At 60.9% G+C, this 13,783-nt stretch overlaps 3 protein-coding genes across 3 annotated transcripts; all 3 read left to right on the forward strand.

Annotated features, from left to right (window-relative positions):
- Nucleotides 1-298: 298 nt before the first annotated feature.
- On the forward strand, nucleotides 299-3,058 carry LINJ_09_0280 (conserved hypothetical protein; the record flags this gene model as incomplete). The annotated part of the gene is made up of 1 exon (XM_001463448.1): nucleotides 299-3,058. The coding sequence occupies one exon, from the start codon at nucleotides 299-301 to the stop codon at nucleotides 3,056-3,058; it is 2,760 nt and encodes a 919-aa protein (XP_001463485.1).
- A 2,562-nt stretch (nucleotides 3,059-5,620) lies between these two features.
- LINJ_09_0290 (conserved hypothetical protein) lies at nucleotides 5,621-8,170 on the forward strand (the record flags this gene model as incomplete). Its single annotated transcript, XM_001463449.1, has 1 exon — nucleotides 5,621-8,170. The coding sequence occupies one exon, from the start codon at nucleotides 5,621-5,623 to the stop codon at nucleotides 8,168-8,170; it is 2,550 nt and encodes an 849-aa protein (XP_001463486.1).
- A 2,306-nt stretch (nucleotides 8,171-10,476) lies between these two features.
- LINJ_09_0300 (conserved hypothetical protein) lies at nucleotides 10,477-13,458 on the forward strand (the record flags this gene model as incomplete). The annotated part of the gene is made up of 1 exon (XM_001463450.1): nucleotides 10,477-13,458. The coding sequence occupies one exon, from the start codon at nucleotides 10,477-10,479 to the stop codon at nucleotides 13,456-13,458; it is 2,982 nt and encodes a 993-aa protein (XP_001463487.1).
- Between the last annotated feature and the right edge of the window lie 325 nt (nucleotides 13,459-13,783).

A 13,783-nucleotide genomic window follows, 5' to 3' on the forward strand; every position in this document is an offset into this window, starting at 1 on the left:
TGCTCACCGAGTTTCGTGTTTTCCGTTTCGTTAACGAGGGTGTAGCTTACTTCCCCTCATCGTTCCCCCCCCCCTGCTGCTCTACGCCCGTGGCTGGCATTCATTCCGTATTAGGCACCCCGGTGCGCACCTTCTAGCGCGCTGCTGGTTCTCTTCACTTGCTTGCGGCAGTGCGTTGTAGAGGCGATACGTTAGGCGCGCGTGTTCCGAAAGACCCATCGACTACGAAAAGAAGGCAGCGCACGTGCGCTGTATGAGGGGGAAGAGGGGGGTCACGTGGTGCGCCCACAGTCAGCGGATGGTGGTCACCAGACATCACGCGCCAACGCAACAAGAACCAAGGGCGAGCATGCTGACGGGTGCCGGCGCGTACGGCGGTGGGGGTGGCGCACTCTCCGGCAACCACGAAGGTCATGGCGCCTCTGCGCAAGAGATGGTTGTTGTCTCACCGAACTCACAAGAGGTCGCAGAACTGCCCAGTGAGTGTGCCTCTCGCCAGGGGCACTGCTCCGTCGTCCTTCCCTACCGTCAACCCTCTCCAGAGACTCAAAGGTTCATCGCCACATGGCAGGGTGCACTCCCGAAGAACTTCTACATCATCACCGCGTGCGTTCTGGGGTGTGCGCTGACCATCTTCATCGGCATACTCGTGCCGATGCTCGTCATACGCCGAAGCGCCAACATACACAATGCCGTGGTCCGGGCAAAGGAGTACGACGCCGTCAGTGCGTGGGCTTCCGTGTTGCGCGACGTCATGATTGAAGGCTTCGCCGCTACGCGTGCGTTGGCGGGCTATTCGATAAGCACGTTTCCCCCTCTGCAAACGCCCACGAATGCGTCCGACTCGATACCAAGCGACAAGATCACGGCGTACCTGAAAAGGTTTCCGCGTTTTGCATCCCTGATCGCCTCGAAGAAGCCCGCCGTGGCGATACAGGCCATCTGCCCCGGCGGAGTCATCGCCATGACCCACCCGCACGATCCGGACACAGTGGGCCGCGACCTCATGAGCCCAAGCGACCCGACCAATCGGTACAAGCCCTCCACAAGGGAGACCGCTCAGTCGGGTCGCTACGCCATCGTTGGCCCGCGACGCACCACCATCGCCTCCCTCAAGCAAATTTGGGTCATCTTTACGCGCGCGCCCCTCTACAGGAATACCTCTAAAGGAGTGATTCCCTCGCAGGAGACCTTCTGGGGTTTCGTGCTACTCGTCGTCAACGTGACAGGCGCGCTCGACGTTATGGATCTGGACAAGCTTGCCAAGGACCATAACCTGGACTACGTGCTCTACGACACTTCAACAGAGTCAGGTGACACGCATGTGATCGCCTCCTCGCTGCCATCGGGCGCAATGCAGCCGGACTACGAGGAATTCGTCGCTGAAAGCACCGTCACAGACGTCCTGGCACCCCACTCGTCGCTGCACATTGCGGTGCGCTCACGCGAGACGTACGTCTCCCTCACTCCCACCAACATCATTCTCATCGTAGTGTGGACACTGTTCGGCTCCCTGCTCCTGTTGGGCATCTCCATCGCAGCCGTGTTGTGGTGCACGGCCACCTACGACGCCGCAGCGCACGCGCCCAAGATGGCACCCTTCGCCATGCTCACCATCGGCCCCTGCCGCGGCGAGGAGCTCTGGGATCTTGCCACGGATCAGATGGCCGAGGTGACGGAGAAGCTCGATCAGGTACTGGTGCGGCAAATGGAGCGGCACCGCGCCTACCAGATCCAGCAGGTGCACCCGCTCACCACATCGTACGTCACGCGCAGCGTCGCCGCCGCTGTGCAGATGGCCTTCAGCACCATCGAGGAGCTGCAGCGCCACCCCATCGACGGCCCGCTGCGCGCCGTGCTCGGTGATGAGGTCCGCCTGCTGCTGTGCTACGCCGTGCACTGGTGCACCGACGCCGCCGTGCGCGTGGAATCGCTGGAAGGCACGTACCGCTACGAGGGCTGCGACGTTGTCTTTGGTGGCCGCATGTGGGCCTTTGCCGCGCCCAGCGTCGTCACGGCGTCCGAGGCGGTGGTGCAGACACTGCCGTGCTTCGGCCTCTCCGGCGTTGTTACGCGAGCGTACCAGACGGTCGACGTGATGCGCACCACACGAGCCAGCTACACCGACGGCAGCGAGGCAGGCATCAGCGATGCATCCAGCACAATCGGTGGGGGCGGCAGCGCGACGCTGTACCTACTGGTGCACGCAGCGAAGCCAGATCTCGTGGCGGGAGCAGAGGCGACTGCAGCCGCCGCGGCCGCTGTGGCGATGGTGCCTCAACTCATGGTTGGTAACGCTCCAGCGCCCAGCCTCTACTGCGGGCTGATAACGCGTGGGAACTCGCCGAGCTTAGAAGCAGGAAGGGCGGCTGTGCCCAGTCTGCAGGATGTGTCCGCGCGATCACCGGAAATCGAGTCCTCTGCGTCCAGCGCCTGGAGCTCTGCGGCCTCGACCAAAGGGAGCTCGAGAGCGACCAACGCGTCACAGCGCCGTGGGCGTGCAGCAGCCGAAAGGAGCGCACGTACTCGCAATCCTTTAAGCCGCGGGGATTTGGACACGGAACAGCAGGCCTTGGTGCGGAAGCAGGCTCTTGCGAAACACAACGCGGCCTCGACTCTAGAGCAGCATCGTCTTGTGCTGATTGAAGCTGACGCCGTCACACGCGCGCTGCTGCAGCCGCTGATCCCACGCGCGCTCGACGTTGCCCTGCGCGTCGCCTTTGACTACCAGTCCATCACCCTCGATGTGCGCTACGCCGAGGTGCGGGTGCTGGTCTACTACTTCTACTCCAGCTACAAGATCCTGTTCCGCCCGCTGGCCGCGCCGGAGCGCCACAACATCTTCCGCCGCCTGGTGACAGCCTTTGGTGTACCGCAGCAGGGCATCCTCGAGCACCTGGCCGCGCGCGGTGCGGTGCAGTGGTTGTCGCAGGTGCGCAAGATCAACGGGTTCATGCATCGGCAAGGCTCTCTTGAATGCAGTAGCCAAACAGAAAGCTCTTCAGTGACCCCGTCTCCGTGCAACAGTCTCCCGGGGGCGCAACGGCTGCGTCTCTAGCGGCTGCAAGCGGACGTCTGCCTTACGATGCAGTGCCACAGCGCTCCCCTACCACCGCCACCACTACCGCACAAGACGCTCGTCCCCCGGCCCTGCGTCGGGGTGGCGAAAAGTGTGTCTGTCGCGTCTGCACGTGTGTCAGCGGGGTGGAAGGTGGAGAGAGGAGTTAGGGGATGGGAAAGTGGCACGGTGTGTCCAGTCATGTAGACACGATCAATGCAGGTGGCCTGTTCAAAAGGATGCCCTTCAACGCAGTTGTGGGGCCCTGCGTCGAGCGGCAGTGAAGCGGGGCTTTCCTCGCCGCCGTCGCCCACCCACGCCCCTCCTACTCCTCCTCTCATGCCAAGCCCTTCTCGACACGGAGGTCTCACTCCTCTTGGGCCCTTCGACTTATTCGCTAGCTTGGTGTGTGTGTGTGTGTGTGTGTGTCCTTCGTTTTCTTTTTCCTTTGGCTTTTCGTATACATCTGCTTGCTTGTCTTGGGGAGAGGGGAAGAGAGAAGGGGGGAGGGGGCGGGGGCTTTTCGCCTCGTGTGTCTACGCATGTGTATGCGCGTGTGCCCAGGTCCGCCTGTTGAATGCACATATAACCCTGCAGTGCGCTGCCGGTGCCTCGACCTCCCGCCTTCCCCCCACCCATCGTCCCTTCCAGTCCCGCGCACACACACACACTTTCGTTTTGGCATGGTTTCCTTCGTCTGCAGTGCTCATTGGTTCCCCCCTCCCCCCATATACGTGCGTTTTCGTTTTCCTCGTGCTGTGGTTGTTGGCTCTCTGTCACGACAGGGTGCCTCGGCGCCCCCTCATGACGGGGAAGGGGAAAGAGGGTGGGGGTGGCACACATCTCCGTGCGTCGCACCACAGGCTCCCGTGACCCCACCAACCACCAACACCACGTTGTGGGCGGAAGCCAAGCAACCCCCACCCCCACCCCTCCCATATTCCTGCCAAACGCCGAACCAGCTCTGGTGGTCACAGGTTCAGGTCCCGGATGGCGTTACGTCGGAGCGACCCGCGACAGTGAACACGTCTGTGCCATCTAAACTATCGGCAGCGTTTAAGGCAGAAGCCGTGCTCGCATAACTGAGCCCGCGGATTGCTGTAACACGCGTGCCTACGGCTGCTTCGCACCACGGGATGGGTCTGTGGCATGCCGGGGCTCGAGTAGAGTCTGACGCATATTCTGTGGCAGGGAATAGTTGACACGTTGGAAAACAAAATCATTTGTCGTCGAAACGGACCAGTCTTGAAGACAGTGAGTACGGGTGGTCTGTGTTGGTGAGTGTGTGCGCGTACAAGAAAGCAAGAGCCACTGCACCTCGATCGGTCCATGACGTCACATCTTCGTCTATGTATCCCTCTGTCCCTACGCCCCTCTCGACTCTTCACACCCGATCACGCCGCAGCCTGTGCGCCCGCAGAAACCTCTCGGCGCATTCGTTACGAGCCGCCTTTGTTCGGTCACACCTACACAGCAACCGATCACAAAAAAAGTAATATATAAAAAAAAAAAACATTAAAAAACGGAATCCCCCTGTTTACACAAATACGGACTACCCTCTCCCCTCCCTTTCTCGGAGTCCCACCGCCACTGCCACCCACCCATCCACAGGCACACAGACACACCGCTTTCGTTGCCGCCGGCGAGTGCAGCATCACTATTGTGCCGCCTTTCGTGTGGCTGCTGCTCGTATTTTCTCTTTTCTTTGTACGGGCTGTCTCCTCTCATTGCCGCGCCCGCCCGCCCGCCCCCCCCCTCTATTCTTACTTCGTCTCTTCTGCAAATTGCTCTGCTGCTCACCCCCCCCACATTTCTCACTTCGGCTGCTGACCCTCTCCCCTCCTCCCTCTTTCTCTCTGCTTTCTCCAGCTGCTCCGCTCTTTCTGCCTCTGTTGCAGCCCGCGCATTACTCGCTGCGGCTACGACGAGCGCTGCTACGGCCCCCTACTCTCTCTGCGTCTTTCTTGGTGCCCGCATCGGCCGGGGCATCTTGTTTGTCTGACGGGTAACTTCTGGCCAGTATTTTCCTTCGTCCGCCTCTCTTTTTCCGTTGTGGCGGTGGCGTGTGCGTGTGGTCAGCCTTCCTCTGCCCTCACGCACGCACGCAGCAGACGCGTCCACGTGTACGCACACCGAGCGCAAGTGAGGGAGCGCATCTGTGTGTTTTGTTTTCTTTGGTTTTTCATGTCTTTGTTGCTGCTTGGGGCGTCTTTCCTTTAGGTCTGTATCCGTGCCTGTTGATCTGTGCTTGTATCTGTCGGAGTGCATCTGTGTGTGACGGCTGGTCTCTGTGTGCGCCTGTCTACGTGTGCTTCTTCTTTTCTGTTTTTCTCTTGCCTCGTCCACCTCTTCTCCCCCTCGTGTGTGCGTGCGTGTGTGTGTGTGTGTGTGCGCGCGCGCCACCGGCACGCGTGCGCGTGTGGATATCACAGCTCGCCGCCCACGTGTGTGTGGATGTGTCCACTAAGTTTTTGTTTGTTTATGCGCCCCCTCCGCGCGTAGCTCATTTTCATCCCCTCCCCCGCTCTCAGCAGCCCACGCGTCATCGTGACTTGCGCCGTCATGATGATCGATGATGCTGTCCACCAGCGGGTCGTTCGCCCCCGCCTGCCTCCTCTGAGGGTGCAGACGCGACGCTATATTGGCATCGTTGCCTTCGTTGCATGCCTGCTGCTCATCTTCGTCGGCATCTTCTCGCCGATGATTGTGCTGCGCAACATGGACAAGAGCTACGAAGCGGAGATGCGGTACATCGAGTACACCCTCGCCAACAAAGCCGTGGCACCGTACAGGGTGGTCATGGTCGAGGCCTTCGCCATCAGTCAGGCCTTGGAGGGCTACGTGATGAGTCGGATGCTAGTTATGCCGAACTTGTCCGCTCCGCCACTGGAGCGCATCCAAGGCCAAAACTTCACCAACTTCGACGACATTGGCGCAACACTCCGGCGCAACACGACCATGATCGCCATGACTGCCTTACAGCCCGGCGGCGTGTACGCCTTTTTCTCTCCGCGTAATGCCACCAAGTACGGACGCGACACCCTCGACCCTAACGACAACGCGCAGAACTTCAAGCCGACGCCTTTTGAGACCATCCTCAGCGGCCGCGCCGTCTACGTAGGTCCCTTCCGCTCCACCTCCGACGTTCTGCGGGGTCACTGGGGACTCGCTATTCGACGGCCCATCTACAACCGCACAAGCTACGAGTCGGCCGATATCCGCACCTTCTGGGGATTTGCGTTCACCCTGGTCAACATAAGCGGCCTTATCGACAAAAACCCGTTCGCCTTCACCAGCCTCTCAAAGAAACGGGACGTCGACTACCTTCTCAGCGTGCATAATGAGACCTCCGGCGTTATCACCGTCCTTGCGACCTCTCTCAAACAGCCGACGGCGACGCAGCTCGCAGAGTTTGTCCGGCTCGGCACCAGCGTCGGTATCACCCCAAATCACCCGTTCCTCCTCACCATCCGCGGCCGCGACTACGGCTCGAACCTCTCGCCTGCCAACATCATCATCGTCGTGTCCACCGTACTATCTGGGCTTCTAGCCATCTTTGCCGCTGTCATCGCAGCCGTGTTGTGGTGCACGGCCACCTACGACGCCGCAGCGCACGCGCCCAAGATGGCACCCTTCGCCATGCTCACCATCGGCCCCTGCCGCGGCGAGGAGCTCTGGGATCTTGCCACGGATCAGATGGCCGAGGTGACGGAGAAGCTCGATCAGGTACTGGTGCGGCAAATGGAGCGGCACCGCGCCTACCAGATCCAGCAGGTGCACCCGCTCACCACATCGTACGTCACGCGCAGCGTCGCCGCCGCTGTGCAGATGGCCTTCAGCACCATCGAGGAGCTGCAGCGCCACCCCATCGACGGCCCGCTGCGCGCCGTGCTCGGTGATGAGGTCCGCCTGCTGCTGTGCTACGCCGTGCACTGGTGCACCGACGCCGCCGTGCGCGTGGAATCGCTGGAAGGCACGTACCGCTACGAGGGCTGCGACGTTGTCTTTGGTGGCCGCATGTGGGCCTTTGCCGCGCCCAGCGTCGTCACGGCGTCCGAGGCGGTGGTGCAGACACTGCCGTGCTTCGGCCTGGGCAGCATCGACACACGCCCACGCTGCGTTGTCAACGTGGTGCGCTCACGGACCCTCTGCGGTGCCACCGGCGGCAAAGAGCTGGGCGGCAAGAGCGCCACTATCTACGTGCCGCACTCGCCGCCCACCACCGTGCAGGCGACCGCCGGTGTGCGGCGCGGCAGAGCCGTCTCCTCGACGGCGGCGCCCCTGGAAAGTAGCAGCGACACCGAAGACACGCAGTCACTGCCACCGCAGCAGCTCTTCACGCTGCTCGACACGCGCCGCCCCGCACTGATGGCCGCCGAGGCTGCAGCGCCGCACGACGCCGACTCTGTCTCCTCTGCATCTTGCCCTAGCGACTCTGCGGCGATCCCCGCCATGGACTTGCCTGCCGGTGAGCGTGCCGTGCTGCCAGTGTCGCCCTCGTCTGCCGCTGATGGCAGCTCTGCCAACGCTGAGATGGCCACTGCCGCACACACGAGTGCAAGGTCCGACGCGCCAACCGAGAACGAAGGCAACGAATTACTCTCCGCGTCATCGCCGTCGGTGGCGCCGCCGCTGTCGCACGCGTCCAGCTCCTTCGACATTGGCGTCTCCAACGGCGCCACCACGGCAGTGCAGCTGAGCTCCCTCGCCTTTCAGGGGGACGCCGTCACACGCGCGCTGCTGCAGCCGCTGATCCCACGCGCGCTCGACGTTGCCCTGCGCGTCGCCTTTGACTACCAGTCCATCACCCTCGATGTGCGCTACGCCGAGGTGCGGGTGCTGGTCTACTACTTCTACTCCAGCTACAAGATCCTGTTCCGCCCGCTGGCCGCGCCGGAGCGCCACAACATCTTCCGCCGCCTGGTGACAGCCTTTGGTGTGCCGCAGCAGGGCATCCTCGAGCACCTGGCCGCGCGCTGCGTCATTCGTCATGTGCAGCAGCGGTTGAAATCACTTCAGTTCGCACCGCAACATCCTCACCTTCGTGCCGCCCCCCGTGAAACACCGCTAACGCTGAACGCCTACGCGAAGCTCGGAAGGGCAACCCGTTAGGCCGCTAGAGGCAGCAAGACGTGAGGAGGGCCAGTATGTGGGGCATTCGCTTCCTAGGAACCTTCGCCTTTCCACCGGGGTGTCTTGCTGGTTTCACGAGGCTTCTCTCCGATGTGAAGAACTGTCGCTGAGTAGCAATGGATGGGTCTTGGGTGGGGTTCGTGCTTGGATGTCTGTGTGTTGGTAAAGCAGATGTGCAGAGACAAGCACTGTGCGTGAAAGCCTGTTCAGCGCCTCTCCCACCCCCTCCCCTTACTTTCCTGCGATGCTTGTGTACGTATGATGGGGTGCATACGGTGTGGTGAAGGTGTGTGTGTATATATATATATGAGGGCGTCGGTACACGTTTCATTTTGTTTGCTTGACACGAATTGTCTCGAGTGATGTCCTATGTCATCTTCCTGTATATATATATATATGTGTGTGTGTGTGCGTGTGTGCGTGCCGAGTCTACATCGGCGTGGTTTTCGTTTTCTTATAGTTGGTTTAGAGCGTGGCTGGTGACTCGCTGTATGTGTGCGTGTCTGTGTACATGTATATATAGGTGCGTGTGTGTGTGTGTGTGCGCGCGCTGACTGATGTCCGCACAGACAGATTACAGGCGCTTGTGTGTGCACGCAGAAGAACCACAAACGTGCCTCCCTTGTCATCATCGCCTTCTCTCTCGCTTTCCAACTCGCTTTCCAAAACGCATGCACATAAATGTGTATTCGCTTGGCGTTCCCGTTTCCTTTCGTGCCTCTCGTTGATCGCTGCGTCTTCTCTGCTCTGTGTGTGTGTGTATGTTCGGTGGCTGTGGTTTGATGATCCCATTGCTGTCTGCGTGTACGCGAATGAAATCCGAGCTCCTCCTGCCAGACGTCGATGAGGGATGGAACTAGGTGCGACGTGGCAGCGACGCTCGGGAGAGGGAATGGCAGTGCTCGCGTTGCTGTGGGAAAACGAGGCGGTTGGCTCGTCAGTATATGGATATGTGTGTGTTCGATTGGTCCTCAGCAACGTCATGGCTAAAAATCGTGCGATTGTCCTCTGCCCTCCCTCTCCCTCCCGCAGCCTAAGCCCCTTTCACTCTCTCTCGGCTTCCACTGGCTGAACTGCGCATGGAAATCTCCTTGAGACATCGCCTCTGCCGTCAGCACTTGCAATCTCCGTTGCTCCACTCCTCTTCCCCTTCTTTCCGTAAAATGCATGATTATGTGAGCCTTCGCCGCTTACCTCCGTGTGGGCTATGGTTGGGGTCTGTGCTTGTGGGAAAGCATATCCGGCAGCCTTCAGAAGGCATGACAGGTTGTGATGGCGCAGATGGCGCGCGCCAGCATCATGAGTACGACGCTCGTCATCATAATGAATGATATCAGCAAGACAACGACGACACACCGACACCCTAAGGCGCCGCCCGATGCCAACGCGTGTGCGGGGGTGAGCATGATGGCTTTGCGCTTTCTCTTCCTACTTACCCGCACGCAGCACCGCCATCGCAGCCCTCTCTCCCTCCACCGCTGCCGCCCCTCTCACGCCGACTTCTCTGCCGTTCTGTGGAGAGGAGGAACGCGACACGGCGGTGGCGAGAGCGCCAGACGCCTTGATGCGTCCTGTGCGAAGCACGCCGTCTCCTCTCCCTTACCTTTCTCTGCCCCACCTCCCCTCCCCTCTCTTTCTTATACGTGCGCTCTCCGACCTGCCTCTCTTCATACATGCAAACGCATCACATACGTGACGGAAGCGAGCAAGTCGCGTACGATGTACTCATCCGCCCACCCCTCTTTCCCTATTCTTAGCCTCGCTTAAGCTTTAATCGTGTCCTTGCATACCACACACACACACACACACACACACACTTGGCATCCACAACAAGCACGCATACATACATTGGCGTGTTTGTGATTGCTCCCGTGGTGGTCGCTGTCCCCCTTCCCTCTCGCTCTGTTGTCAGCCAGCACGTGCGTGTGTGAGTGCCACCGTGTTGTCGTTGGGTCTTCTGCTGTCTGCATCTTCTTTTCCGCTTGTTTTTCGTTTTCAGGTCTCCTTGCCGCTTAGCGGTGCGCACAGGGGCACACATCCACACCCACACGTACACACACGCACAAAGGATGAAGAAGATATTCCATATACCCACCGGCAACTCTGCCGAGGATGAGCAGAGCAGCAAACGCCACGCGAAGCGATACCGCGTTTACTTCACGATTCTAGCCGTCTGGGTCTCTCTGTTGCTTATCCTGGTCACCATTCTCACGCCAATCCTTGTCCTGCAACGCCAGGATAACGAACTCGAGCGCATGCACCGGGAAGAGGAGAAGCAGGAGGCGATGGCCTACGCCACGACTTTTCGTGACGCCATCCTTGGAGCCATCTCGGCCGTGTACGGGGTGGAGGGGTACATCATGGGGTTGATGAAGTCGCTGCCGAATCTCAACGAGACCCCTGCCCAGCGCGTGGCTGGCCAGTATTTTCCAAAGTTCTATGGCTATGCCGAGCTGGTGTCCTCCTCGTCGCCCCACATCAGTCTCTTCGCGACCGCGCCCGGCGGCGTTGTACTGCAGGTTTACCCATCTGAGGATGAGAAGTTCATGGAAAACTGGGACCTGCTCAACAGCTCTTGCGAGAACCACACGGACCCGGCTGCAGCGTATCGGGAGGACCCCTTCACCACCATTAAGAACGGCTTACTCGCCCTGACGGGGCCGTATAAAAGCCCGGGCTTGCCGATACGAGGCTGGGACAGCAGCTCAGGCGAGGCACATAACATGTGGTGGGTCGACCTCCGCCAGCCGATCTACAACGCGACCTCGACGGCATTGATTACAAACTCGACGTTTTGGGGCTTCGCGATCGTCTTCTTCAGTGTGGATGGGCTCATTCGAAAGAAAGGCTTGCCGGAGAAAATGAACAGCTTGGAAATGGCGTACATCATCTACACGGCGAGCATCAACGGCTCAGATGGCTGCACGGTGATCCTCGCATCATCGATGTTCAAGGGCGAGACAGACTGCAGTAAGCCGTTTATGAAGAAATTCCTCGACGATGCGACGACCCGCGACGTCCTCAAGGAGAAGCTCTCATGGAAGATCGCCTTGAAGAGCATGAAGCGTGTGAACCGCTTTACGCCCCGCGTGCGCAACGCGATCGTCATCACGTCCGTCATCGGTGTTTCTCTGTTGTTTGCCCTGTTCATGTACGTCATTGTGCGATGCACGCGGGTTTACGACGGCGCGAAGCACGCGCCCAAGATGGCACCCTTCGCCATGCTCACCATCGGCCCCTGCCGCGGCGAGGAGCTCTGGGATCTTGCGTCGGATCAGATGGTAGAGGTGACGGAGCGTCTTGGCCATGTCTTGGCTCGGCAGATGGTACGCTATCACGCCTACCAGATCCAGCAGGTGCACCCGCTCACCACATCGTACGTCACGCGCAGCGTCGCCGCTGCTGTGCAGATGGCCTTCAGCACCATCGAGGAGCTCTACAGCTTCCCAATCGACGAACCGCTGCGCCGCCTGCTCGGCGACGAAGGCAGTCTTCTGCTGTGCTACGCCGTGCACTGGTGCACCGACGCCGCCGTGCGCATGGAAGCGATCGGTGGTGGCCTCCGCTACGAGGGTCCCGACGTCGTGTACGGGGGCCGCATGTGGGTGTTTGCTGGTCCGAACGTGGTCACTGTGTCGCAGGCGGCGCTGCCGAGCACGACGTGCATGCCACATGTAAAGAGCAAGCTGTTCGATTCGGTGTTCCTGCGCGGTGTCACGACGCGCCAGGACCTCTACGTCGTCACGGATACTTCGAACCATTCTCTGAAGGAGGCGGAGGCCTTCGCGGCGGATCAGTTGCGTCGTTCACGTCAAGCGCAGCTGCGGTACGTTGCTGACAAGGAGGCGGATCTGGGCAGCACCGGCTACACGCGGTGCGACCGGCTGCTCACCTCCTACCCGCGGACGGGGTACGATAGCAGTGACTTGGACAGCAGCTTCTTCGCGCGCGAGGCCTCCGCGTATAGCGAGGGCGCCACCTCTGGCAGTGGCAATGACAGCAACCCCATCTCCGTCGTGAACAGCAGCGGTGGGGGCCAGGTGGCTTCTGGCGCTGCAAGAAGGGGCGCTCGCAAGGATGGTGTGGCGGGGGTGAGCGGCGTGCCCACCGCCATCGTCGTGCCAGCCTCCACGCCTGACAACGCACTGGTCGTCGCAGGCGCGGACGTGTCGGAATCGGCGTCGACGCTGTCGCGCGCGGTGCCGCAGCGGCGCATGGGTTGCCGTCCGCCTCGGGATCTCGCAGCAGCCAATGTCGTTTCGGGGTCGTCGAGATCGTCCTCGAGCGCGGCGAGCGTGGGGTCTGAAAAAGAGGAAACGTCGCCGGGGGAGCCGCCGACGCCACTCCTGCAGCCCGTTTCACCGGAGGTATCGGTCACCGCAGCGACCGGCACTGTCCGGCCACGGCGCGGGCAGGACAACGCCCACACCGCACCAGGCGCGACCGCGAGTGGGAGCAACAGCATCGGCTTCAGGGACAGCTGCAGCGGCATCCCTGCAACAAGCAGTGTGCGCCACCACGACCTGCTCCTTACCAATCCACTTGTTGTCGTCCCGCCGGCGGTCACGGTGGATGCAACAGCGCACGGACTGTGCGGCGGCGGCGGCTCGGCTTCCACCACACCCATCTCCGGCGAGTCGACTGGCGGGCGACACAGCAACTTTCCGACCTGCGGCGACAACCCACTCGCACACGGCACGACCGCCGCCGCCGCCGCGAAGGTTGACGCACTCTCTGGAGGCATCACTGGTCTGGCTTCGAATGGCGGCCGAGGCGCCGTCGGCGGCACACCGGCGGCCTGTAGGCCAGGCAACAGCGAAGGTAACGCTGCGCTGCAGGGTAGCGGGCCGGCGCTGGACAATTTCAGCGACCTGCTACTGCGCCCTGCAATCTCAACCCAGTCAGACCTGCTGCTACGCGCGGTGTTCGATCGGCAGGCTGTCGCGCTCGACCTGAGCTACGACTCTGTGCGGGTGCTGGTCTACTACTTCTACTCCAGCTACAAAATCCTGTTCCGCCCGCTGGCCGCGCCGGAGCTGCACAACATCTACCGTCGGCTGATGACAGCCTTTGGTGTGCCGCAGCAGGGCATCCTCGAGCACCTGGCCGCGCGCTGCGCCACTCGCTTCCTTCAACGGCATGAGGAGACGCAGACTCTCTTGTGGGATCAGCAGCACCGATTGCAGATGCACATCCGGTCTGCTGGTGCGACCGCAGCCACAGCAACGTCCGTCTCTGACGACGGCGTGACAAGCACCTCCGGCTAAACGGCAACTAGGAATACGAAAGACAACAAGCCGGCGCGCACGGGTGGACAGGAAGAGGGGCAAAGAACCAGCGGCGGGGTGTGATTCGTCGCAGCTGTGGTTGATGCGTCGTCTCCGTCGCTCGCCTCGCTCCGCCCCCACCCCACCTAACACGCACACCCACACACCCTCACACCGCCCTCGCTCACCTCCTCCTCCCCCCACCTCCCTTCATCATCCCTCATCATTTTATGTCCGCTATGTGCGTGTGTCTGCTGCTGCTCGCTTTCCTTCCCCCCTCCCTCCCTCTCCTCCCCTCCCCGATCTCTCTACCCCCGCTTCTTCA

Source organism: Leishmania infantum, chromosome 9 (genome assembly GCF_000002875.2).
Source record: "Leishmania infantum JPCM5 genome chromosome 9".
In the NCBI taxonomy this organism is placed as follows: Eukaryota; Euglenozoa; class Kinetoplastea; order Trypanosomatida; family Trypanosomatidae; genus Leishmania; species Leishmania infantum.